We start from the raw sequence: 27118 nt of genomic DNA on the forward strand, positions 1-27118 counted from the left end.
GACGGCCCGGCACTGCCTGCCCCGAGCGCCGCCCGCCCCGCCGGCACCCGGCCCGCCCCGGCCTCGGCCGCTCTGCCCCCCCGGCCCCGTTCCCCGACTTCGCCTGCTCCTCGCTACGTCTGCTCCCCAGCTCTGCTCCCCGCTGTCACTTTCTCCCGCTCCCCGACTTCACGTGCTCCTGATCCCTGACTTCCCCTGATTCCATCCCCCCAGCTCCCGCTGTCATCTCGTCCTGCCTCTCCCAACCCCGTCTCATCCTACTTCCCAACTTCATCTGCTCCTGATCCCCAGCCCTGCTCCCTGGCATCCAGTTCTGCTCCCCAGCATCATCTGCTCCTGCTCCCCAACTCACCTGGTCCTGCTCCCCAACCCTGGAAGCCTTGACCATCATCTTCACTAGCCCTGTACTCTGGTGGTCAGCCTTCCCAGTACCATCCACCCATGCTCCCCAGAAGCCCATGTACCCAACCCTACCAGCCCCTCTCCCCAGCCCTATCATCCCACTCCCCAACTCTACCAGACCCGCCCCCCAACCCTACCAGTCTTGCTTCCCAACCCTACCAGTGCTGCTCCCCAACCAACTACCAGCCTTCCCTCCAACCATACCAGCCCCACTTCCCAACACTATCAGCCCTGCTCCCCCTGTTCTCCAACACTTCCAGCTCTGTTACCCCAACCCCACCAGCTCTGCTCCTCAGCACTGCCAGCCTTGTCTCCATCCCCACCAGCTCCGCTCCCCAACCCCACAAGTTTTGCCCCCAATCCTTCCAAGCTCTGTTCCTGAACCCCACTGGCCTCGGCTGTTCTGTGTTGGTCCCCAACCCCAGCATCCCGCTCCCCCCCGCCCCTGCCCACAGCCCCACCGAGCTCTGATGACCCTGCCAGAATGACAGCGTGCTCCCGAGAGGCTCTTGCTGTCCAAGTTAAGGTTTACATAAGCGGATACGGTGAATCATAAAATCTCCCGATGAATGTAACTGCTTCTCATAATACCAACGACATACGCTTACCCCATAAATCTGTCCAAGCTAATGAGTTCAGCATTTCTGATGGCACAGGCTGAGCAGGTAATAGTGACATCAGAGGGCAGGATTGCTACGATATACTCGGGATAAGCCATACAGCACACACGCTGTGTGTGCAGCTGCCCCACGGCTGTGCTCCCATGGGCTCCCTGCACAGCCCCCCACGCTGCTCTCTGCCTTCACCAGGGGAGCACTCCTCATCCTCACCCGGAGCCACGGAGCAGCTGAACCCCTGAGGAAGGGCCGAGCAGGAACCCCACGTTCAGCGTTTGAACTTGCAAAGCAGAAAACTCACGCTGCCAAAGAGAACCTCATGAAAGAGCTATCAGAGAGCACTTGGCACGGCTAAAGAAAAGAAGCAGTAAGTCTGAACCTCTGTGTCATCAATAGGGATTTTTTTTTTTTTTTGCTGTGCTCACAGAGCTCCAAACATGGCAAGTGATCTCTCACGGAATGCATACTTCGGTGCTACATAAAAGCAGGTAGACACAGCCAAAACATACAGAACTCGAGCATATTCCCCTCTCTAACTGCCCGCTGCTCCCCCTATCAAACATTTATCATGTAAATTAGTTGAGCTGGAAGGGCTCCAATCCCTTCCAATAGAAAATGTCTGCACTGATAAAAGTAACAGAGACTAAATCACTCTTTCAGGAGCAGGAAAAAAACCGCCTCATCAGGCAAACTAAACAGGGGCTGCCCGTCTGTTTAAATAATGGGCTGCAATGTGTTACTGCAGCGCGGTCTGCACCATCATTTCAAAGCCGATTGTGAGCCACGGCCAAGGCTGGGAGGGGACAGGAGGAGCAGAGCCCGGCGGGGGTCTGCAGCCGTGCCTGGGGTCGGGGCTGCGGGGAAGGCCTGCCGCGTCCTGTGTGAAGGACATTGCTGTGAGCGTCAGCTTTCAGAACTCAGCTGAACCGAACCGGGGCTTTGGGCACACTGTCACCCCTCATCCTGTGCACAGGGACAGATGTCTCCATCACAGCCCCGGTGCAACCCCACTGCTGTCCCTTGGGCTCCTCTGTCCTCCCCGGGTTTGGGGTTGTGACTCATCTCAACTTTTTTGCATTATGGAACCATATCATAGCATGGCCTGGGTTGCAAAGGAGCACAATGCTCACCCTGTTCCAAGCCCCTGCTGTGTGCAGGTCGCCAACCAGCAGCCCAGGCTGCCCAGAGCCACATCCAGCCTGGCCTTGAATGCCTGCAGGGATGGGGAGGCATCTCATTCATTTTCCTAAGTCAGTGAGGTTGATGAAAGGAGGTTCTGACTGCACGTCCCTCCCAGTGCCTGTCTGCCTATCCCTGTCCCACTGTGCCCTGAGCCCAGGTCTGCACCACTGTGACTGTGCACAGAGCAGTGGGGACAGTGCTGGCCGTGATTGTGTGGATAAGGCTGAAGACCCCCCACGTGAAGGTCCCACAGCCATCAGCACTGCCAGAGCTCTGCTGAGCTCCTGGAGTACAGGCAGACAGCAGCACCAGGCGGGATGCAGCCTCCTGGAATACAGCCTGATGTCTCCAACTGCATCAGGTTTCAGTTTGTATTGGGGTGTTGCACAACCAAACCCTCACCCATCACCTTTCCCCCTTGTTCTAATGGGTATTTCTGCCAGTTTTCCCAGGCATGAGGTATCGAGGGGAGCCCCTCCATGCTGGTGGTGCTGGGGCTGGGTAGCAGGACAGCAGGACAGCACAGCTCCAGGCCTCTACAGGCATTAAAATATAAAATCTTGTATTTTAATGCATTTTGTTGCAGTTGATTGACTGCTGCAGCTATTCTGCAACAACCGCCCTTTGGTATTATTCACCACCTCTTCTGTTTCCACCTCAGACTCAACTTCCTCCTGCTGCAAAAAACAGCCGCTTCCCATGGACTGCAGCTTCACTCGCTGACCTCCATTGAGAATGCAAGACCTACAAGAGGCTCCATCAAAAAATACTTTCCACATGGAAAAAATGCCAAGGTAACCTTTTGCAGCGGAGGTCAGAAAGCCAGTCACTGCCACTCGCAGCAGTCCTAAGCCTATGGGACAGCCTGCTCCGTACACAAAGCCAGCTGTTCCCCGTGCCAGCGAGACACCTTCTGGCTTATGTACTTCCTTAAAAACCCTAACAATACACATTGTAAGTATCACCTGGAACTCAGGAGAGGATCTTCACACAGCCCATTTTTAATTACATAACATTATATTCATTATCCATCGCTGTCAGTGCCGTCATTGTTACAGAAGATAAGAAATGCTGATGAGATGGCAGATCCTCTGTTAATCATCTGAATGACAGATCATTATTTGGGAGCAGTGCAGACAGTGCTCGTGTTTACTGAAGGCTTCATTTATGTTGCTCGGCCTTCGACTGCTCACGAATAAGTGCTCACACGTGAGCAGGCAGCAGGCTGGGATATCAGCATGCACACAAAGCATTTTTTTGGAAAACAAGTGGAAGTTCTGGTGGAAGTCGTCCCTGTGGGATCCTCACAGTCCTGGGCCACAAAAGCCAAACCAGCTGAACTCACCTGCAGTGCACTGAGCCCCCAGGTGCCCTGGTGTAGGTCAGGGAGAAGAGGAAAGGGGACAGGGGACGTCCCTGGAGGTGTTCAAGGCGAGGTTGGATGGGGCCCCGGGCAGTCTGGTCTGGTATTACATATGGAGGTTGGTGGCCCTGCATGCAGCGGGGGGTTGGAGCTTGTTGATCCTTGGGGTCCTTTCCAACCCAAACCATTCTATGATTTCATGATTCTATGATTCTATAATTCTATGATTCCATGATTCTAAGACAGGGGAAAAGGGAAAGGGTGACAGGGAAAAGGGAAAGGGTAAAAGGGAAAAGGGAAAGGAAAAGAGAAAAGGAATTGGGAAAAAGGGAAAAGGGAAAGGAAAAGGGTGAAAGGGGAAGAAAAAGAAGAAAGAAGAAGAAAGAAAAAAGAAGAAGGAAAATAAAGCAAAAGGAAATGAAAAAAGAGAGGAGAGCGTGGCGGCCTGGAGCTCGAACGAGGCACGCGGGCGGTCACAGCTCAGACAAGTCAACCAGATGCACATCACTGGCAGTGCTCCTCCAGCCCCCTTCCAGCAGAAGAACATGCCTGTGGCACACTGGGGAAGCCAGGCTCGTTACGTGCCCCCAGTCAACTCCTAGCAGCGCCGAGCATCACGGCAGCCGCGGGCAGAGCGCGTGCTCAGCAGAACAGGTCCACCAGCAGCAACACGCCGAGGCCTGCTGCAGCAGGGCTGAGCACGGGCTGCCAGCCACCCGCCCTCCCCTCCCTAATGCCTCTGCGGTTGTTTACAGATCGTGCGGACATGTTTACATATTTATCCTCAACAATGCCGGGTGAATAACTGACACTACTTAATTTATTTGTTTAATGTATCCTGTTAGCGCGTTCATGGCTGCCCGTGAGCAGGGAGCCGTTTCCTTGAATTAAGCCATTGTTCTAACAGATCCTGCAAACAGATTTGAGAAAATTGTTTTGGAGATGGGTTGGGAAATTCACAGGAAACAAAATAAAAGGAGCAGAGCACAACTGCACAGATTCATTTAACGTTGGAGGTGAATGTTCCTGAGCCTCCTAGCACTTACAGCTTGATAAAGCCCACATCCCTGTACGACCTTGCCTTTCCACATGTGAGGTGTCAACCGAGGGCCAGATTTACAACTTTTTCTCAAGCAAGGAAAAAGCCTAAAAGGAGAGCAGCCGATGCTCCACAGCAAGACCTCCAACAGAACGAGCTGCCACCAGCAGTGCACACACACCATCCCACCTCTGGGTCTGCGACACTGCTCGGGCGCAGGGCTGCAGTCACCGAGTTATCTAAAATCATGGGAACGGCGGAGTATCTCCATTCTCTGTCCCCCCTCCAACATTTCATCGTGTGCAATGAAACTAATTATATCTGCTGCAGAGATAAGTGCAGATGTGCAAGAGCGGCACAAAGCCCCAGCACCTGTGGAACAGGTGGAGCCAGTCCTCTTGGGCAAGTCGCGAACAAATGGACGCGCCTGCCATCCTCCCCCTCCGGAGCGTATTTTGGGACAGCAGCTCTGCCCGCAGCCCCAGCTGTCCCCTCTCACGTTTCTCAGCCCCCGGCAGTGCTGGTGGGGGAGCGGAAGCAGTGCATCCCCGGACAGCGGGACGCCGTGCCGTCACCCAGCGCGTGGCTGGCGGTGCTGGAGGTGGGGTGAAGGCCTGCAGGCAGAGGGGATGCGCTCAGCTGGCAAAGCCTCGCCTGGCGATGCTGAGGAGGTGGCACCGGAGGAGACCCGGCTGCGGGCAGAGCAGGGACAGCCTCTGTGCACAGGCAGCTGAAACAAAGGAGGCTGTATTCAGAGATGATGGAGGAAGATAGAGAAAAAAAAAAACCCACAGAAATGAAAGCTTTCTACTGCTAATTGTGAAAAATGACAGGAAGTGAGCGAGATGCCACTGCCAGGAGTGACGCTGGTGGTGCTGCAGTTGTCGGAGGGTTTGAGATGTGCTCCAACCTCAGGCACAGTGAGGCTCAGGCTCTACTGGGTACTTCCAGGTTTTGCCTTTTAAAAGCAAAAGAAATAAATTCATACGTGACATTACTGAGGAGTCTGGCATTGCACTCCATTTCAGAACCATTATAAGAGGCTCTAATTAAAGACAGGTCCTTCCTGTGACAAACGATGGGGATACCCAGAAGAGCTGCTTGGGGAACTCAGCCACAGAACAGCAGCTGCAGAAGGGCTGAGGATGCCCACACTCAGACCAGGGCTGCAGGGAGCAGAGATTTCCTACAGGAGGACACAGGGCTGTGGAAATCAGCACAGAAGGGAGAATCATAGAATCACAAGGGCTGGAAAAACCCTTGTAAGGCCAACAGGTCCCACCCCCATCCCCACCATGCCCACTGACCATGTCACTCAGTGCCATGAAAAACTGTATGAGGATGGTGGAGATCAAACCAACCTCATCCCTACAGCCAACTGAAGCACAGCTCATCTCACAGCAGAGCAGTGCCTTCCAAGTGCTGGGAGGAATGCCCATGGCTCACCCAGCCAGCACAGGAGGTCTGCAGTCACCCACTGCCATAGTAGCAGTGATGTTTCTGAGTCAACAGGCGATGTGATTGCCGGCCGGCCACCAAGCCAGCTGCAGTGTAACTCGAGTGACACTGATAAGCAGTAATACTAGCCTGGAGAAATGTCACTGGGGTGGGGGTTTCATCTGAACTATCTTTAGCCAGCTAAAAGTTAATCACCTAAGCTCCCTGCACAGTCAGTGGAAAGTGACTGGGACCTCCAAAGGGTGATTCTGGTCTATTCTCGGCACGCCGCCTGCGCCGGGCTGAATCACCCTCTGGGGGGGACCTGCCCCCCATCAGCTGCAGGAGGCACCTTGCCATCACAGAACCACAGACCACCTGCTTCTGCTGCCTTCAGAGCACGCCTGTACCAGCGTTAGCTTTGCAGCTCGTCTCCAGAACCACTTAGCTACTGCCTCAGCACTTCTCCAAATGGTTGCAGGACACTGCAAGACATCCCCCTCCCCCTGCCATCAACTGCCAGTTGGCCATGAGGCTTTCATCAGCCCCTCAGGCTGGTGGCCCCCCAGCCCTGACCCCTCCAACAGCCCCCACGCTGCCCCAGCATCCAAACAGGAATGCTGAAGGAAGTGGTGCCCACAACTCTCCATGGCCCCACAGCCATGGCAGCTCCCACAGCCATCACCACAGGAGGCCACAGAACCACAGAACCATTTGGTACTGTTCTACTCCTCCAAGATCTCCAAACTCACCCCCAGCCCAACCCCACATCCACTGCCCACATCCCTCAGTGCCACGTCCCCATGGCTCTGAAAACCGCCAGGGACGGTGACCCCACCACCCCTGGGTGGCTGTGCAGTGCTGAACACTCATTGAGGAAAGAAATTTCTCCTAATAGCCAACCTGAGGTTGTGGCTTTCAAAAACAATTTGTCCCTACAAATCTGCGCCTACTGTTCCTGATTCACTCATCCTTACCCACTTGTAAACGGATACCAGTGGACAGCCTCAGTGACCAAGGACAGTCTGACTGCTCCACGGCTCCCCAGATTCCTGTTGCATTTTTCAGGAATGAGCCTTTTTCCCATTGTCACCACGTCCTTCCTTTTGCTCTCTGCCTCTCTCTTTTCGCACTTTGGTCCACTGGGAAGCTCCTTGCCTCACCGCGTTGGCTTCTGCTGTGTTTCCTGATCTTCCTGCACAACAGGACGACTCACTCCTGAGCTCGTAACACACTGTCTTCAAAACGAGTCTGTCATTTTTAGCTGGCTGAAGTTAGGCCAAATTAATCTCATGGCAATGACAGCATCTTAAGACCAAGCAGTAACTGGAAGCCCTCAGCAGCAAACAAACGTGTTTTGTTTGCCAGGGCAGGCTGGTGAGCCCTGTTGCTGGGCAGTGCATCCACTCTGGGCCTTGACTGAACTGTGATTCCTGCCCACCCCAGGCGCTGCCATGAGGCAAAAATGAAATACTTCAAGGGAAGTCCCAGCACAAGGTCAGCCTGGAGCAAGAGCTGAGCGCCCATCAGCTGGTTAGGCCAGAACTGGATGGACCTGCAGCGCTCTGGTCGTACCCACCAGCACTGGGTGGGTCACCAGCCAGGCGTGAGAATTGGGTCACCAGGACCCACACAGAGCAGCAGGTCACCCAACAGACTGCTGACAGTGAATAGGAGATGGACAATTGATTATTAATTAGACTAGAGCAGGGCGATCACTGTTTATTACTTTGGGAGCTGGAGAAGTCACTCAGGTCTCAGATCCCACAATCTGCTGGCTTGGGCAGCAGGGTACCACAAGTCCCAAGAGCACTTCTGCTCCTTGGAAGAGGCAACCAAGGCACCCATCTGAGACAACCCCAGCAGTTCCATGCCAGGCTGAGCACCAGGAGCACCAGGAGCACCAGGAGCACCGCGAGCACCGCGAGCACCAGGAGCACCAGGAGCACTGCCTTGCCAAGATGTGGATTTACCAAGTGTTGCTCAGAAAGAAGGACCAAAGCTTCCCAGGCCATTGCTGCAGAGAGTAGAATGTGTTTTATCATGAATCTTCATGCCTCATTCCAGAAAAATAACGCCAACATCTCTCCAGCTGAAACAGAGCATTGGAAAGGACTAGCTAACAGAAAGTCATGGTCGTGAGTTAAAGCCAGGAAGTGCTCTCCCATTTACTTTGTGAGTTAACAAGCTTCGGATGCAGAAAGCTCTAGAACAGCTGCCTACACCTCAGCTTTAAATATGCTGCCATATAAAGATGGCAGATCGAGATTCCCAGAGGAAAGTCAACACTGCGCCCTTTGCATGACAATGAGGAGTAAAAATGAGGTGTGAACACTAAGAAAACCTTAAGGGAGATGAATGGAAGTCTTCAAGAAGCCCATTTCTGATCCGAAGATAAGCCTGAACATTTAATCTGAAATGCTAACGAGGGAGGAAAGCTGAAGAAGATCTGAGGAAGGATTACCATCTATTTTGGCTCAAGGCAGTTTCTGCAGCATCCTTTCCCCCTCCCACCAGGAACAATGCACCCTGGCCGCCACAAATCAGTGGGATAAGTGACAGTGCTTTCACGGTGCCACATGGAAGTAACAAAATGCAGGAAGCATTCCATCAGATGTCACTTAGCAGTGATATCATGGGGGAATTTGGGAATGGGATTTGCCTGCATAGCAGGAATTCTTCAGCCCGGGGACAGGGGGAAGCAGAAGGGGCAGGATCTAATCTTGGCCTCTTGAACCAACAGGAGAGATTGCTCAGCTCCAACCTCACCTTGGGGAGCAACCACACGGTTTGGCATTTTGTCATTTTACTGAGCAGGCTCGATTCCTTGTTGACCAGCCTTAACCACAGGATATGACAGCAGAGGGTACCTCCCCTCCACAGGGTAACAAAGTGCTGAAGGCTGCTGATACTCTCATACAGGAGAGAGCTGTAGGAGGAATGCTGAAAATGTTTTTTCTGTTGACGTTTTGTAAGGAAGTAAATACCTTGAATGAGTTTCTGAAGACAGATCACGGTTACCAGGGCCATTACAAATGTGAACCCCCATCCCTCCTCTATGTGCCACGGTCCTTCAAGGGCCACAGTGCCATCTGAAAGCCAGTCTCTATCAGGGGAATGGCCCCAAGAAATGAAGATGGTATAGAAGGGCTGCAGAAAGAACATCCAACCCAGACCCAGAACTGAGGAAGAGGATCTAAACCCCAACTCCAGCTTCTTGTGCACCACGGGGAGCCCAGGTTGTGTTGCTGCCTGCCTGGCTAAACAAGAGAAGGCCAGACTGCAGTGAGATGAATGCTTGGTGGTGTGACTACAAGTGTGCTTTTCCTGAGCACATGGCGTGCATGTGAGCGCACAAGTGTGAGAAAGACACTGAAAATTAAGGATGTGATTATGAAATTACCCAGCTGCCCACTTAGGACTGAGCAGCGCCGTGCGGCGCATTATCTCATGCGGCGCATGTGGGCTGGTGCACAGAGGGCTGCTAAGCTCACACGTGCAGGGAAACCAACTTGGATCCTGGAAGCAACACTGCTAACAAGGCGCTCCACCTAAACTAATTAGCCCTGCCTTTCAACAGGCTTAATTAGGTGGGGCACCATCCTGTGCTGTTGTGGCTAGACAGCTTCCGGTGCGGGAGCCGGCTCCTGGTGGTGAGCCTGGCGCTGCTGCGGTGCCACGTGCCGTGGTGTGCATTGAGGGGCTCCTGGCTGTGCCCCCAGCAGCACACAGGTGGTGGGGGGCCTCTTCTCTCAGCCCTGTGCAAACCGAGTGCCTGCAGCCCTGCTGAAGCTCCGACACTCCTTGGGAAACCATGAGCGGACCTTCACAACAGGCTAACAAGGAAGGGACTATCTGGGCAGGAGAGCAGCGCAACTGCCTTAGTTCAACAAAGGGAAAAAAGGCCGCAGAAGATGATGTTTCCATCCACATACCCAACCACAGCCACGAAAACAGGTTTTGAACCGGGTTAATAAATCCAATGTTCTGCATATTCTGTGAGAGTGAAGGTCCTGTGAGCAGAGTGAAACAAATGCTGGGTAGGAAACGGAAGAAGAACCTCAGGGATGGTGCCTGGAAGTGCTGCACCTCATCCACCCAAAGAGCTCCTTTCGGCCACTGGCAACAGATAGACAGAATTAATTAATAAACCTAGCTCTTCAAGAGGAGAATTGCTCAGGGTGTTTAAAATGAGGGTCAGAATAAAGCCACCAAAGTCCCCGCAGCGCTGCACAGCGTGTTGCTGGTAAGAGGGGAGACCTGCTTAAATCAGATCCCTCGGCTCTGAAAAGGTCACAGTCTCACATCCAGGTGTCCTCCCTTGTGTCTCAGTTGGGTTTCCTCAAGGTCTTCAATAGGAAAGAAGAACGTGGCTCCTGAAGGCACCCAGACACAACTCATAGGAGCTCTTTAGGACACACGTGAACCTTTGTGCCCGCACTGCCTGCGCTCAGCCTTGCAGAGACTGGCCATGAGGTCACCCCTTATGGTTTCAGCCACCATGCCAGACATTCAAATCATATTAATTAAAAAATACAATTAAACAGATTTCTTGTGACCTATCTTTGATGATGGAAACTTAAAAAACTGATTTATTTTGGGATTTTGATCTGTTTTCCTACAACAGATACGTCACATACTCAAAGGGTAATGAAGTCTACCTCGCTGATTTACCTTCTCTGAACTTCTGGCCCTTATTCAGCCTCTCCAAACCAAGGGATGTGACCATCACCTTACTGAAAGACACGGATGTGGCACTGTGCATTGAGCAGAGCCACTCGGGCGTGCAGCGCGTTGTAAAAAGTGACCTGTTCTGACATATTTGGGGCTGAAGTGATACTGTGAGTAAGCCCTATCAGCCCATCTGCCACTGTACTCAGCAGCACCGTGGGATTGCTCAGTGCAGACCGTGGGCTGCTCACAGAGCAGAACCTGCAGAAACTGCTTGAGCGATCTGGAAGCACATGCAATTCAAGAAGATGTTACTTCATCTGTGATCCTCCAGCTTCTGAAAACGAGGATATCTCACTGTCGGGCCAACGTCACTCCAGTGGCTCAGTGGCGATGCCCTGGGACTTACGGATTCACGGCGAACACATCCAGACATTAACTCTGCAAATGCCCCATACCACAGAACTGAAGTCTTCAGACCTGCAGCAGCTGAAGGCAGAGCTGGACCCTCCACTGCACCAACCGTTTGCACTGACTTACCCCAGCCAACAGCTGCTCGGGGCTGTGACTCAGTGCACTGCGTGTTTACCAAACCGCACGTACAGCCCTTTAAAATAATCTGTTTAAAATCACAGATGAAGTCCCACGGGTAAAAGGGTGGGGAGGAAGAGGGAGATGCCAGTATCCTACGAACCGGCATCATTTGTTTTGACAGCTTTTAATATTCCATATTAATGGCTTCACGTGCCGAGCTGCACCGTGTCAACTCTGTGTCAACTCCAAGCCAGGGACATCACACCCTGGCCACCAGCTCTTACAGAGGGGACATTTAGTTTGGATTTTAGGGAGAAATCTTTACCCCAAGGGTGGTGGTCTGGAGGCCCAGCCACCAGAACGTGGTGCAGGCAGAGGGTGAGCCCCAGCAGGCTGGGAGGGCAGGTCACATCCCCACAGTCACTGCACGGAGCCCCCCGCTGCCACAACGTATTATTTAAGACCTTCAAAATGTATTTACTTAAGGCCTTCAAAATATACTTCTTTCAGCACCTTGAACCCGATTCAGGGAAATCAAAATGCCCGCTAGATGCGCGGCACGCTTATTAACAACCTTGGTGAAAATATCAGATTAAATGGACGTGGGAATCAAAATGTTCCCCACTGAAGGTCAGATACGGGTTGTCCTGCTGCAAATTACTGCGGTGGCTCCTCTTTAACTCTCACGCCCCATGGCACCTTTCAGGATCTCTTGCACAAGAGGCACCTCATGTTCACCTTGGCCAAAGTCTCAGAGCTCCAACTAACCGCCCTTCTCTGAAGTAATTAATTCTGTCGAATAAGTTCAGTGAAATCCACACCATTTCTGCGAAACATCTGATTTTCAGCTGCCCCAGGCTTTCCATTTAAGGCAATTTGCAATAAAAGGCATTCTAGCAGCACACTGAATTGACCGCATTTGGATGTGTGACAAAGGCAGGCTCAGAACGAGCACTGCTGCTGAAAAATGCGGTGCGAGGACCATCGCTTCCCGTCTTCATCTCTCCTGGTTCCTCATCTATAAAGTGTGATTAGCAGATCTTTGGCTCGTACCTGGGGAGGACGCTCCCACTGCACATAGATGGAAATACTTCAGAGCTTCACGCAATAAAGCTGAAACCCAGGAAGCTGCTAACAGCTCGTGGCATTCTCACAACAGGAATTTCGGGAAATACCCTGCCCAAAGAACTCGAACAAAGGTGAAGGCCCAACACGTGTGTTGGAGGAGGATCTGGACGCGGACCACGGCCCGTAAAGCACCACTGCTAACACAGGAACCACGCCGCTGGGGCTGGAAAGTCGTGTCTGGATTTCTCTTCATCCAGAAGCAGCTCTGGGAGGAGGGAAAGCACAGCACAAACGTAAGCACAGCCCGTGTGCTGTGCCCTGCTTCCATCACACAGACAGCATTCAGAGAATTAAAACACCGGGGTGACCACAACGTGCTGAGTGCACAGCAACCTCCCTGCACAGCTGCCATCCATCCTCTGGGCTCCGTGCAATGATGGCGACGTAAGAAAGTTTTGCAGAGTGTGGAGATGGGCTTGGGGAGCTTTCATACGTGCAGATGTTTAATTGCCTCCTGGAGGCACACACTGACAGCAGGATACTTAGACCGGAGCGTCCACTTCCAAAAGCACAGCTTTTAAAGACATTTGATTCACTGCTCAGTAACTGCCACTGCTGATGGCTCCTGGTGCACATCAAAGCCCAGCACCAAAACCCCACACCAAAACCCCATCACCAGGTGCCTGGCCTTGGCCCTGGCCCCCACCCCATCCCATGGCAGGAGGCTCCGAGCCGCACACACGGTGCTGTATGCAAAGCAAAAGACATCAGCTGCGGAATCAATGCAGCGCCAGATTCCATGGGCTCCTTTTATGGCTGCTTTTTGTTTTGATTAAACGCCTGAATGCACAACCAAGTCAATCAACAACACCTTTGGACATGAAAATATACCCCATCGGGACTTATTCAGATGATTTTTAAAGCGTGCTCTTAAATCTCTGCAAGCACACCTACTCTGCCAGCAAGCAAAGACCCAGCATCTTTTATTAATAACCATAAATAATTAACAGTTGTTTCCTTTCTGCCAAAAAAGAACCCCGATTACACAGCACTTCAGGCTGTCACTTACAGACACTTTGCACAGAGGAAGCAATATTACACTGAACAGCTTTACCAGCTGCACCAGGACATCACCCTTACACAAATAAGCACAACATCCTTTAGCATCAGCAATCCTCTGCTCCTTCTTTTAGCTCTACCCAGAATACACGTTGATTTCAAGAGCCATTTTTACCCCCTGTGGTTGTTAACCTGTAACTGTAGAGCTAAGTGCACAGATCGTAGCCCTGCTGGGGGCGATGAGCGCTCATCACCCCCTGCACATCACCTGCTGCCCACCAGGGCTGCCATCACCCTCCTTCCATGCTCCCACCCCTGGACCAGCAGTGATGTGCTCAGTGGGAGACCCTGCCCAGCCACGACCCGAAATTCAGCCGCCAACAAAGAGCCAGAGATACTCACTTCTCCAAACACGACGGCGCAGCGGCTGACAGCAGGGATCAGAGCCGACACGACAACGCTGTGAACGTGGGCACCGGCCAAGGACAGGCTGCTGCTACTGCTGGGAGTCGTGCAGGGCACTAACCTGGGAACAGCCCTGCACAGAGATGCAGCCTCTCACACTCCCATGGTCAGCTGTGTCCGGACACAATGCCGCAGCACAGAGCTCAGCCTCGGGGGAGGAAGAAGAGGCTTATATAGAGCTGCGGGGGGACGAGCCGTGGGTGCTGTCAGGAGCCCATGGCAGCTCTCACTAGCTGCAAAATGCTGCTGACATGGAAGCCGAAGGGGCTCAGCTCGGTGGGACAATGAAGAGCCCTGCTCATCGCTAAGGCATGCACTGCCCCGCAACCTAACAAACAGCTCCGCCTGCCAGAAGTTTGGTTTGGGTGCTTTTGTTTGTTTTGCTTTCTTCTTTTTTCTTTCTTTCTTTCTTTTTTCTTTTTTTTTTTGCAGTCCAAGTACATATTTCTCAAACTCATATGGAACTGATTCAGTACGTTGAAGGCTGCGATGTCAAAATCGCACCCACACCAACTATTATCGTTCTATACAGAAAACAAAAGAAACACAGATTTTATCAACTCTGAGATTAGCGATGGCAAAGTCTTATTGTCTCCACAGAGGCCTTAAGCAATCCCGCGTGAATGGGAGCTGAGTAAAGCAGCACAGGGCTCCCGGGGCTTGACCTGCCTTTAAAGAGCAGAGTGAACACGGGGACAAATGAAAGCACCACTGGGGAGATCTCCTCATTGCCACCTTGGGCTGGCAGTTGCCTGGATCGTTCACAAAGAAAGCATCCATCAGCGAGATGCCCTTTTAATAACCTATGACTGTTTTGATAGGTTTATGCTACATAGCAGGGTGTGGGATCATCAGTGAAATCACAGAACCACAGAGCCGTTCAGGATGGAAAAGCCCTTTCAGCTCCCCCAGCCCACCCTATGCCCACTGCCCTCAGTGCCACCTCCCCATGGCTCTGAACACCCCCACGGATGCTGACCCCCATCCCTGGGCAGCTGTGTGGTGCTGAGCGCTCTCTGGAGAAGAAATTTCCCCCAGCAGCCCATCTGCCCCTGCCCTGCACAGCGTGAGGCTGTCACCTCTCATCCCCTGGCTGTTCCCTGGCAGCAGAGGCTGAGGAGCTGTGGGGAGCAGTGAGGTCTCCCCTGAGCCTCCTCTGCCCAAGAACGACACTGCAGCCCCCACAGCACTGTGCCCCACTGGGAGCGAATGGCCTGGAGCTGAGCACAGCACCGAGCTGCAGCCCCACCAGCGCCGAGCATGGTGAGAAATGACCACCTCAGCCAACAAAGCAGTGCTTTGGCCCCTCGTCTTCACAAACACGCAGCTGCCGACGTACCTGCTATCCTGTCCAAGGATCCCCGCACCCGTGTGAGGACACCCCATACACAAAGCCCCTTCGGAGCCCCCGCCTGACCCGGGGCAGGTGGGATGTGGGCAGGAGTGGGACCGCCCCGCATGCAGGGGTGTGTGAGCACGGGGAGCCCCGCCGGCACCGCGGGCGGCAGCTGGCCCCGAGTGACAGGCTGCTGATGGCAGCAGCACGTGGAGCATCTTCATGTGACACTCGCAGGTGGGGCAGTGGGGAAAACAGTTTTCATCTGTTGCTATGGAGCCGCAATCGGCTTGTGTGTCTTCAGAGCCTGCCGAGGAGAAACGAGGGCTATTTTCTTATATAGATGTCATGAAATCTATCCTCTCAGAATTTCTGGAGTCAAAGGCTAAGCAGGTTTGCCCGGATACCTTCTGCTACTTGATCTACAAATAAATCTAGCTGGGAGACCTAAAGCGGGTGTCACTTTTCAGACAGAGCTGATCCCAAAAAATCACTCTTTGGCCTCATTTGGAGTTGTTTACGTGTGCGGGGGCACAACGGTGTGTTAAATAAAACGGGGCCATTATCTGCACACCAACAGAGGCTTCAGAAGTGAAGGGAAAAAGAAGAAGCCTCAGAATCACAAAGCCCAGCGACTTCGGAGAAACTTTTCCCTCATTCTCTCCAATGGCTAAAAGAAAACCTGATGTTCTTCTTTTAAAATGTGCCTGCCTCTAGGTCTTTGGCACAGGTTTGCCGATGGGAGGGCCGGCAATCTATTTAATGACTGCATTGACGTCAATAGCATAACTGAAATACTTACTAAGATGCATGAGTCCAACTTTCAGGGGGTGTGTGTTCGCAGGCAGGAGCAACACACGAAACGGACTGCGTGGGAACGAACTGCCCGGGAAGAGCAGGAGCGGTGCTGGGTGTCCCAATGCACTCCGAGGGCACTCACCGCTCCTCTGCTGCAGGGAACCTTCCCGGGTCACTCTGAAACACCTCTGCTTTCTCCAAGCAGCAGGAATCGCTTCACGTTCGACAGCCCTCAGCACCGCTCGGTCACGTCACGAGCTGCCATCCATCTGATTTATTCTACAGTTGCTAAGCTAGCATCATCATGGCAGTGCATTCAGAATAGTGCGCAGGGAGTCCTGTTTAGGGACAAGCCTCCAGCACCATGCTGCTATGCACACGCAGCTCTCAGCTCAGCTCCACGGTGCTGCGTGGCTCCCTGTCAGAATCACAGCACCAACTCATCCCAGCCACCCGAAAACCACGGGATGCTGCAGTCCTCACTGCTGGCAGCCCAAGGCACGCCAACAGGACCTCAGCATGAATCATCTCTCTTGTACCTGCGCAGCGCCAGCTCCTCGCGAGAGCAAAGCCCCATCTGACTGCATGGAGCTGATGGGTGGCTGCAGAGCGGGACCTGGTACACCTGGTACCTCCTGCAGGAGCCGGGACTCTCAGTCGCACAGGCACCGGTGTTATCCAGTCCTTTGTTTATGCTTTATACAAACCTTCACGCACGAGTCTGTGTACATCTTACACCCACATGAAAAATGAGCGAGAACGAGCTTTGGGTTCGTGTAAAGGCATGCGAGCAGTGCAGACAAACGTGCGGATGGGCAGGAAAGCAGAGGCTAAGGCACAAGCAAAAAGAATACCGAGCTCTCCCTCCCACCCCCAGAGAGGAACTGTAACAGAGCTTTAATCCCACGAGCCCTGAGAAGCCTCTGTGTGTGACACAGCCCAAAGTGCCACCCCCCCAAAGCCTCGGGTTGCAAAGCTGATCAGTGATATACCTAATGATGTATTGCATTGCTAGGTAATTAATGGTGAGCTCGTGCTGTAATTATGCAGTGCTGAAGGCACCCGAGGGGCAGCAGCAGGAGCTCTGCAGTGCTGCCATTGGGGAACCAGTGTGCAGAGATGCCTGGTGCTCACGGGTCGGGTCCCATTGGCCAGCTGCACTCCTGGAGGCTGAATGAGGCATGGATGGCTTAGCTGGGAGAGAATAAGGCTCAGTAAGAAAAATACGCTCAGAGGAAGGAACAGAACCAAGCAGGGGCTGCCAGACCTGTTGCTGGGCATGGGTTTTATCGGCTGAATGGTTGGAGCTGAAGACCCCTCATGAGTGCCCAGGGTGGCGAACTGAAAAGAGCAGAGCTGAGGGTTGGAGCTGAGATCTGAGGAGCACTGAGATCAAACAAAATGACTGCAGCAGAGGTCACGTTAAAAGAGAACAGAGAAGCACATGGGAAGGGAACGTTGCAGAGATGAGCACAGCACTGCTTTTCTATTGCTAATTTCTGTGACAGTGGAAAAGGAGGTGGGGCAGCACCTGTTCCAAACACAAACCTTCATAACCGTGCTCTGCAGCACTTTGCACAGCCACGAACCTCACGATCCCAACCAGTCCCATCATCCTGTCCAGCTGCAAAGCACAGGAGCTAATTAAGGATTGATGCACTTTTTGCTGCCGCTTCATATTTCCATGCAAAGGTTCCTTAGGTAACTCACACAAGCACTTTTGTTTGTTCCTGTGATCTGCAGTTATAACAAAATAACAGGAAAAATCTGCCAGGTTTACTTAAGCTGATACCAAGGACAAAACACAGGATGTCCAATGCATATCCCTCTTCCTTTTATGGCTTGGTTATAAGGTTAAGAAAGCTCTGAAACCTGCAGTGACATCAGTGTGGGCTTGGGAACCGCTCTGCCCCACCAAAAGCCTGACCAGAATTGTTCACGATTTCAAGAAAATGAAAGCAAGAAGAAGAATTTCATCACCCAGCACAGACCATCCGTTTCGCCATGGGCCTGGGTCCCGTGTGATGCAACTCCTCAGCAGCACACAGACACCAGATTTGGCTCCTCTGTGTTGCAAACGACTGACAAACCCCTAAGGCTCTGCTGGACCAACCAGCTGGCGTGCATTACTTGCAGTACGAAGCTGAGCACAGTTTGTGTCCCCCCAGGGTAATTCTATGAATGTACGCTGGTTTGCTTTAAACCCTGAGTCCTGCACTTCTTGTAACAGGATATAAATCACTCTGCTAACGACAGACAAGAGGAGGCACACGCAGGGTGCACACAGCGATGCCAATCGCTTGTGGTGGTGCATCTATGAATCAACGTGTGACATGGGAGAGCTAAAATCAAACGCTGAGCTTTGCTGGTGAACCCATCCAGACAATGTAATACATTTCAGTTAAGACATGTCCTTCTATCTAGAAGGGAGCAATATGGTGTGGCCCCAATCTAAACCTCACCACTTCCTCCTCCAAAACTTGCAGGGAAGGCACAGCATCCCTTCAGGCACAGCGAGACGGGCTGCTGGGATCATCCCTCCTTCCACTCATAAATCCTGGATCAACACACTGAAAGAAACACCCTGAACCCCTTTGCTCTTTCTGCACTGAAACGGCATCTTCCTTAGGAAGCATCCTTGTTCTCTGAACAAGGCGAAACGCACGGCAGTGGCTGTAAGGGATGAAGGCAGGCAGTCTCCAGAAGAAAACCAGTAGTGGGAGGAGAGAGCAGCCCCACAACCCCCAGCACGCGGCCGTGCTTCCTTGTGCAGGAAATAACACCATTTCCTATCAACCTCAAGCATGTTTCTTATCACTGCTGCCTGCAAACTGTCGCAATGTACTTCAGTTACTCACCTATCCGCACAGCACAGAAACACTAAAACTGTGAGTCAGGAGCACCAGGGCTCAGCTCATGATGTTGAGAGTGGGCTTCCCATCAGTTGCTGTCTCCTTCTGGGTCCTCCAGAGCAACACAAGCCTGCTGTGCAGCTGCAAGCACCAGCCCCTCAGTCAGAAAGGGAACTGGAGTGGCTGTGGGCTCCAGGCATCAGGAGCTGGGGTTACCTGTGGGGTTACCTGTGGGATTAGCTATGGGGTTACCTATGGGGTTACCTGTGGGGTACCCGGCATCCCTCTGCTCGTCCTGGAATCGCTGTGCAATAGCATCGTTTCCTCCATGTCCACAAAGTGTTAAGAAGTGGAAAGCAATTGTTTCCACTGCAAGCATTAAGAAAATTCATCTAAAAGTTCCTGGAAGGGAATTATCTCCCGGCTATCAGATTCTGTAAGCTATATAAACAGATCTATGCAAAGCTTATGAAATGTTCCATGAATCCTTTCACATGGGCCAGAAAAGCAAAGTCTCGCTCAGAGCAGTGCTGGAAGAAGTGCTGTGTGCACTCCTGCCAGCCCAGCTCTGCTGCTGCTCCCTGGGCAGTGTGCAAGAGGACCTTCACATCGCTGCTCTCTCTGCAGCCACCATCTCCACATTCCACCACCAAGTTTTGAGGAATCCAAGCCGGAAATCTCCCTGACTGTGCACGTCCCCAGACAGTAAATAACACACAGTGTGAAAGGAAATGAGAGTTACCCGGGCTGTGCACGCTGCAATAACGTGGCTTTACTCAGTCCTCCTAGCATAGACGAGAGGCCGAGATCACACCTTACACACCAGCACTCCTCCAACCAACCACACCTCCTCCCCCGTGGGGGTAACGACTCCATCGGTGCCAGAGGGCCAACACTCATCCAAAGAGGGTCCCCCCAAGGCTACAGCACAGCATGCACACCCGCAGGCAGCATGCTTCTCAGGCTGGCAGTGCAGAGCTCCCCTCAGTGCCATTCACCCCCATGGTGGAGCCGAGCCCAGGCTGCGTGCTGCAGCCACCGACCCAGCGTGGGGACGAGCGTGAGGTGAGCAGTGACCGACTTTGCTCCCAGTCAGTTGCTTAAATGTGGTATTTCCAAAGGCTGCAAACAAACGTTGAAAGGAAAAATACGCCGTTCTAGGGCAGCCTAACAAAAGCCAAGGGAGTTTCACCCGAGAGAGGTTTCTGAGATCGCAGTTTTACATAGATCACATGGAAGCAAACTGAAATAAACAGGATAAAAACTACAGCTGTGCCTGAGCCTGTTGGAGGCTGTAGGCTGCTGCTTGCCCAGGCCTGCTCTGCACGGGGACTCGGAGGAATTGCAGTCACTGTGGCCATGACTATCAAACCAAAATCATGTTCTACCTTATGCTAACACGAGGGTAAACACAAACCCCAAACCATTTAAACAGCAGCAACCTGAGCCTGGCGGTGCTCCTGCGTCGGTTTTGCAGGAGAAACCCAGAAGGAGCTCAGCACTACACGGGGCTGGGGGAGCAGAGGACCAGCCACCAGTAAACCCACGTGCAATAAACCTTTCTCTGTGCTGGCAGGTGACTGCTGAGGACCCACACATACCTTGCAGGTTCACTCTGGAGACAGGTGGCTGACTCGTAGCAGGAGATCTCCTAAAAGGAATAAAGAATACTCCATCAGCAGGTGCTATTTTTACACCTCAAGCACCGCCACCGCTAATACTCACAACTAAAAGGCTGTTGTCAGGTTCACAAAGAACCCTAAAACACTTCCAAACGGTCAGCAATTCATAAGCAATACAATATACCTGCTAGAAAGATCCAAACGCCTTGTGTCCCTTGGCTAAGCACACACACACACGTGCTGGAAAGACACAGCAGAAAAGATGTGCCCTCATCCCACACTTTATCTGCTGCTTTGAGGTCCAGCTACACCCAGAGGCCAGCAAGGGCTGGGTGCTGTGACTGCAGGGCTCACTGGGGCCCCACATCAAGGCCTTTTCTTGCGTGTGTTTCACCAACCAAGTCTGGCCCAAAGCAATGCCCGCTGTTGCACCGGTGCGCAGGTACAGGGCTACAATGGAGATGCAAGGCTTCACATCCCACCATCAGCAGCCTGAGCAGCACCCACAAGCACACAATGAGATGCTGCAGCCGCTGGCGTGAGCTCCAAAACAAAACAGAATGGCATTTCTCAAGTAGAAGCAGCAGCTCCGTCAGGGAACAGTGGATTCCAGGAGGGCTGAGAGCTATCTGCAAATTTGGCTGACGTTAAGCAAGCAGGTTGGGCTGGAAAAAATGGTGCAATATTTCTCCAAACGTCAAAAGATTCCATTGTGACGTCTGCCAAATAAAACTGTTAATTTTTCAAGTTGAAGCCATTATTCACCTGAAAAAGAAAAGAAAGAAAGGGAAAGAAAGGGAAAGAAGGAGAAAGAAAGGGAAGGGAAAAAAAAGATAAAAGGAAAAAGGAAAAAGAAAAAGAAAAGGAAAGAGAAAAAGAGAAAAGGGAAAAGAAAATGGAAAAGGAAAAAGGAAAGGAAAAGGAAAAGGAAAAAGAAAAAGGGCTTCTGTTGTAAAGAAGTTAAAAGGAGATAAAAATCAAAACAGTCTGTTTGAGATTGAGGACAGTATTCCAGGCTAACCAGAAACGAAACTCGGGGCTTCTGCTTCCCAAAGGGGTTTCGGAGAGGTTCCAACAGAAGGCGGCTCCCCCCCAGCCTCCCTCCCAGCCCAACCTTCTGACTCAGCCACTGAACTGAAATATCCATTTTCTGGCTGTTTCTCCTTTGAAGCTGCATTCAAAGCCGGTGAGCGGCTCCATCCCGCTGCCGCCGCAGCTGCAGGGGTTCCCCAGCGGCGCTCCAGGAAGGCCGAGCGGGTGGGATGTGCAGAGGTGGACAGACCACAGCCCTGCTTCACAGCCCCTGTCCCAACCTCCTGCCCGCCAGCAGCTGAGCGGGGCTCCCTTCACTTTTTGGGTGCTTTCCAAAAGTTGTGCTTTTTTCCGGGCCCCGGATTCTTCGAAGGGCTCAGCCTGCTGTGCTGGGTGCTGACTCCTCTGAAAATCTGCCCCGACCTGCCTGCACAGAGCCTTTGAAAACTGAAATCTTGGAATCTTTGGAAAACAGAAACTCCTCATTAGGGACAGCCAGTATCAGAGGAGATGCGCTGCAGGTATCTCCAGCCGCCGGTGCAGAGCTGTGCCCTCGGGGGGCGGGGAGGGGTGAGCTCATATTCGGAAGGGTATTCCCCACTGCACGGCTTGGAAATACAACAGCACCCCTCCCAGCACCCTCCGTGACATCCTGCCTGCGCCCATCCCAGTTTCTATGGCAGTGAACTGCCACTGATCCACGTCCTGACACCGCTGTCCCTTCTGGGACACCGCAGCTGATGGCTGTGACATGGAGCTGCTGTCAGATCCCCTGCTCCACATCTGCCAAACCCGGCCTCTCAGAAGCCATTAATCACACTCTCCTCTTTTCCACTCAGGAAACGGTCTGAAAAAACCCTGATGTTACCGTCCAAAAAAAAAAAACAACCTATTGTTTTTCATTGTGTGTATAATTGTTTTTCATTGTTTTTCAGTCCTTCAGATTCCTACGTTCCAGCATTTCTGTCAATAAGCGGGGCAGCAGCCTCTTCTCCTTCCCTGGAACAGCAGGGGTGAAGGAAGGAGGAAGGAGAGGAAGGGGTTAAAGAAGAGCAGAGTTTCCCATGATCCCTGAAGCAGAATTTTAAGAAGAATGTCGTGTGTCATGAGACATATGATAAAATCATGAGCTGGCAGCACGGCGTAACCCGGCAGGGCTGCTTGGAGACCATGTGGGAAGCTCCACAGCCCCTGGAAGCACATTCGGCCACGGACTGGGACGTTGGGCGTGTAAGGGTTTCAACATTTGATGACTTTGAGTTTGGCTGGGCAAATGGCTTCGTGCCTCAAGCAGATCTGGGAATGTTTTCAGGAGGACCCTGCGAGATGCCTCTGCGTCCGACAGGTTACGCCCTCGCTTCCTTCCGGCCCCAAATTCAGATTCCTCATTAGGAACTGCCAAAATACTCAGGCGATTCAAAAAAATAGCAAAGCAGGAAAAAAGAAAAAAAAAAAAAGAAAAAGAAAAATAACAAGGAAAGGATCCTTTATTTCAGCCATCTGTTTTTCTATTCGCCTCCATCTCGGAACGCGGCGATTCATTTCCCATCACATCTTGCAAACAGAAATCAACGGGAGGAAAGCTCCGTGCCCAGCGAGACGCCGGGTGCGCGGGGAGCTCAGGGCCGCGGCGGGCACCGCGCTGCCCCCAGGGTGCCGCACTGCTGCTCTGCTGGGGGCGGCGGGGCAGAAATGGGCGACGAGCGCTGGACCCATGGAGGCGGGACCCCGCGGCGCGCTCAGGCGCTTTGGCGCCCCCATGCGGCCGAAGCCGGGACGGCGCCGGCCCCGCTGCCCGCTGCCCGCTCCCCCACCGCCGCCCGCTCCCTTTGGCTCCCCGCTTACTTGTTGGCCGTCCCGTGCAAATTGGTGAGCAGCGTGAAGTTGTTCCTCACGCTCCGCAAGCTGGCCAGCACCTGAAGCGAGCAGAAGGGATTTGTGAGCGCTTCTCAAGGCAAACCTTTCCAAGTCAGCCCCGTGCAAGAGGCAGCAAGCTCCCAACTCACCTGTGCGAAAGGTGTGACGATCAGGTCATCTCCGTGCCTGGGGGGGGAATGGAGAACGTGGCTGTAAGTCACTGTGGCCGGGTGGAAGGGCAGCACGCCCATCACTACACGGATGGATGCCCTGCGTGGCCGTGGCAGTGTGTGGGGATGGCTGTGGGCACTGCTGGCACAGTGCAGGACAGCCAGGAAACTCAGCGCGCTCGTACTGCGGTGGAAAAACCCATCACAGCCCGGGTAAAGGTCAGCTCTGAGTTTCCTGGCTTTTGTGTCACCGTGCTTCACATTATCCAAACAGTGGATGTTTTCATCGTGGAAGATTTGAGCAGAAGATCTGAGGGAAGGACAGCATCACCAGCACTGGGAGGGATTTCTTGGCAACGCTGCACAAAGCACTCACACAAGAAGCCTGGGCTCAGGGCGCTGGGCAGGAGGGATGCTCTGCTCCCCCTGTGGGAATTCACCACACCTCCCATTGAGATTCAGGTTTCTGCTGCATGGAAAAAACTGGTAGGGCTTTTACAGCAGCTACGCTTTTTTGTGTAAGAGCATTTTTTGTGTTGTGGTCACTTTAAACTCTAAACTGTGCCTTTTAAAATAAAGGGCTGCAAATCCAGGGTGCTCATGGAGGCTTTGTGCTCCATTGGAGGGGTAGGGATCCTCTCAAATCAACCTCTCTGCTGTATTTTTCACTGTCTTCTAATGAATGACCCACGATGGGAAACAGGATGAAAAAGTGCAACAGGGGTAGGTGTGCTACCTACTTGAGAACAGAGGGGATGTTAAACAGGCACTGAGAGCATGCAGGGAAAAGCAAGCACAGAAGGCACCGTGGGCACACAGAACAGCCCAGCTCTGCCCACTGCTTTGCACCCCAGGCACCAGCTCCCAGTGGCACTGGGGTCCTCTTGTATTTCACCCCCTGGCTTTGAAAGCTCTTCTACTAGATTATGGAGCAAAAGTGAGTGTCAGGACGGGATGGGGATGAGGAAGTCATGGCTGCACAGACCACAGCAGCACCCGTCTGCTGGGCTGTGAGATGTGAGTAGTGCCCACACACACCTCTTTCTGGGGATTACAGGAAGACACGCAGAGCCCTCAGCCTCTGCTGCTGTCAAATATGACGTGAGCTGAGTTTGTGCTTACTGTTCGCTTGGGAGAGAGGAGTTCCTGGACATGGTCTTTGGTGACAGGTCGTAGTCGCTGTCTGAGCGGTAGAGGAAGGACTCCCGGCGCTGGCTGTGCCCAGGGAAGGTGGTGTGCAGCACCAACCCTGAGGAGGAGCCGGCCTGTGGGTCCAGCGGGCTGCGACCAGGAGAAGGGCCATTTTCCACATCGAAGCTGCAAACAAAGCACAGACTGTGTCACACATGCCTGCTAACGGCCAGCTTTCAGTGCACAGAACCACAGGATCACTCATGTTGGAAAAATCCCCCGTGATCCCCAAGCCCACCCCCCATTTCCACTGCCCATATCCCTCAGTGCCACATCTCCTTGGCTGTGGAACACTTCAGGGATGGTGACCTCCCCACCTCCCTGGGCAGCTGTGCAGTGCTGACTGCTCTTTGGAGAAGAGATTTCTTCCAGTATCCAGCCTGATCTTCTCCTGGCACGGCTCTCTCAAGTGCTGTGCATTGTGCCAAACCTCACCCACATCCTTGCAAATGCCATGGGGACAGAAGGCACTGTGCCACGGAGCCATACACACTGAGCACACTGGCAGTGCCACGCTGTCCTCCTCCTCCTCTTTTGGAGAAAGGTTGAAAGGTTTTGGAAACCCACAAGGTTTGTGAGGAGCGGGCATCCAACCACGTTTCACATCTCAGCCATCCCGAGAAGTCAGCTGAGTGAACATCAAACAGCTGTGCTGTAAAACGGAGGTTTGGAAAAGACAACCCAGGCTGTCTGTCACCATTTCCATTCTACACCCACTTCCTTATGGTTTCTCAGCTTGGCTGCTGCTTGTGCACTGGGCACTCCGGCAGGTGACACCCCTCAGAAAGCAGCGACAGACAGACCTGTTGTGCTCTGCTCTGCTGCTCAGACACACCAAGCACCTTTTGCATTACCAAGTGATACTTGGGAGCAAGTGATCGGATAATCGGTACCATATGCTGGCTGCATGTGGCTGGTTGCAACTTGGCTTATGCACTGATCCCTCTGTGCTTAGGGCAGGAAGGTGTTTCTGATGGCTCCAGAACCGACTTACTGGGGAGGAAAAGGCAAAGATTGGGTCCTCAGCACCTGTGCAGTCCTCACAGCCACAGATGCTCCCTTGCCAATTGGTCCTGCACACGGTTCTTCCAGAATTAGGAAGCGCATGCATTTAACTAATGCAATTAAAAACACTGATTCCCAGTGCAGACACGGATTCCTTCCTTGGAATCCAAAGGCAGGGCACTGGTATGATACAGTGTGTGGAGGGCAATCCCTGCACACACCGTGCTGCTCTGTAGCATCCACTCACCCAACTGCTCAGTGCTTGAACCTGGTAAGAGCTCAATTACATTCATTTCCTCCTTGTTATCTGCTCTTCTACCAACAACAGCCTGAGTACGCTTTATTTCCAGCCGCAAGAAGAAACTCAGCTCTGCAACTGCCATATCTACAACCACAGGCTGATAATTAATCCATCACTACTGAGAGAATTAACTCTGATGACGCAGATACTCCAGACTTCTCCAGCAGGACTCGGGGAAAGCAGCCCCTCTCCTCTGGCTGCAGTCCTTAAGAAGCAGAGCAGGAGGGGATGCAGGGCAGAGCAGGGCAGCAGGTGGCAGGAGTTAGCTGCAGCTCGCTGCCTGTGCACCCGAGGGGCACCTGAAAAGATTTCATTGCAGTGCAGATGAATGGAGGCAAAGGGCAACAACGTGCCAGGAGGAAATCATGCTTAGCACAGCCTGGCTTCATGCATTCATCTGGAAAGCAAACGAAATGACTGATGGCAACCTTGGCTGCCCATGTTCTGCAGTCTGACAGCAAAGATGAGTCTGAGTCGCTTAGCAGTTGGATGAGGAGATGGTAATGGTTGTTAGCAACCCTCGTGGTTCCATGGATAGCCACTGCAAACCAGATCCACCATACAAAACACACAGACCATGGGGCTTAAGCCCGCTGAACCAGGCAGGGTTTGTGGTTTGCCCTGAAGAACCATGCACCCAAGGGTGGCCTTCTGGAGCAGGCTGCCCAAGGAGGCTGTGGATGCCCCATCCCTGCAGGCATTCAAGGCCAGGCTGGATGTGGCTCTGGGCAGCCTGGGCTGCTGGTTGGCGACCTGCACACAGCAGGGGGTTGGGACTGATGAGCGTTGTGCTCCTTTGCAACCCAGGCCATGCTGTGATTCTGTGATTCTTGTCCACATTTGGCATTTCCATGTTTCCACTCTTCCACACACAACACGAGGGCTGTGGCTGCAGCAGCACACAGCTGTGCTCCCGGAGCCAGGACCTCATGGTGTTTGGGCACACTGCTAATCACAAAGTCCCTCTCATGATCTGTGCCACCCCGTTCCTCACAGAGCCATTCAGCCACACTCCAAAAGCCACTGGCAATGAGAACGATGCACTTTGCTACATCGAAATCTATGAGCACAACTGCTTCTCACTGCTCCCTGATTTTCTGCACCTGTTTCCCATTAT

At 52.8% G+C, this 27118-nt stretch overlaps 1 protein-coding gene across 6 annotated transcripts in view; it reads right to left on the bottom strand.

Moving 5' to 3' along the window:
• PDE4B (phosphodiesterase 4B) overlaps positions 1 to 27118 on the bottom strand; it is a 146805-nt gene that overhangs the window by 21127 nt on the left and 98560 nt on the right. For all 6 annotated transcript variants that reach the window (XM_048944293.1, XM_048944294.1, XM_048944295.1 and 3 more), the window contains 4 exons: positions 24627 to 24821; positions 23484 to 23520; positions 23323 to 23393; positions 20425 to 20474 (listed from right to left, as the gene is read on the bottom strand). In XM_048944293.1, the coding sequence (XP_048800250.1) occupies positions 20425 to 20474; positions 23323 to 23393; positions 23484 to 23520; positions 24627 to 24821 (353 nt within the window). The remainder of the gene's footprint in view (positions 1 to 20424; positions 20475 to 23322; positions 23394 to 23483; positions 23521 to 24626; positions 24822 to 27118) is intronic.

This window comes from Lagopus muta, chromosome 5, assembly GCF_023343835.1.
Source record: "Lagopus muta isolate bLagMut1 chromosome 5, bLagMut1 primary, whole genome shotgun sequence".
Classification (NCBI taxonomy): Eukaryota; Metazoa; Chordata; class Aves; order Galliformes; family Phasianidae; genus Lagopus; species Lagopus muta.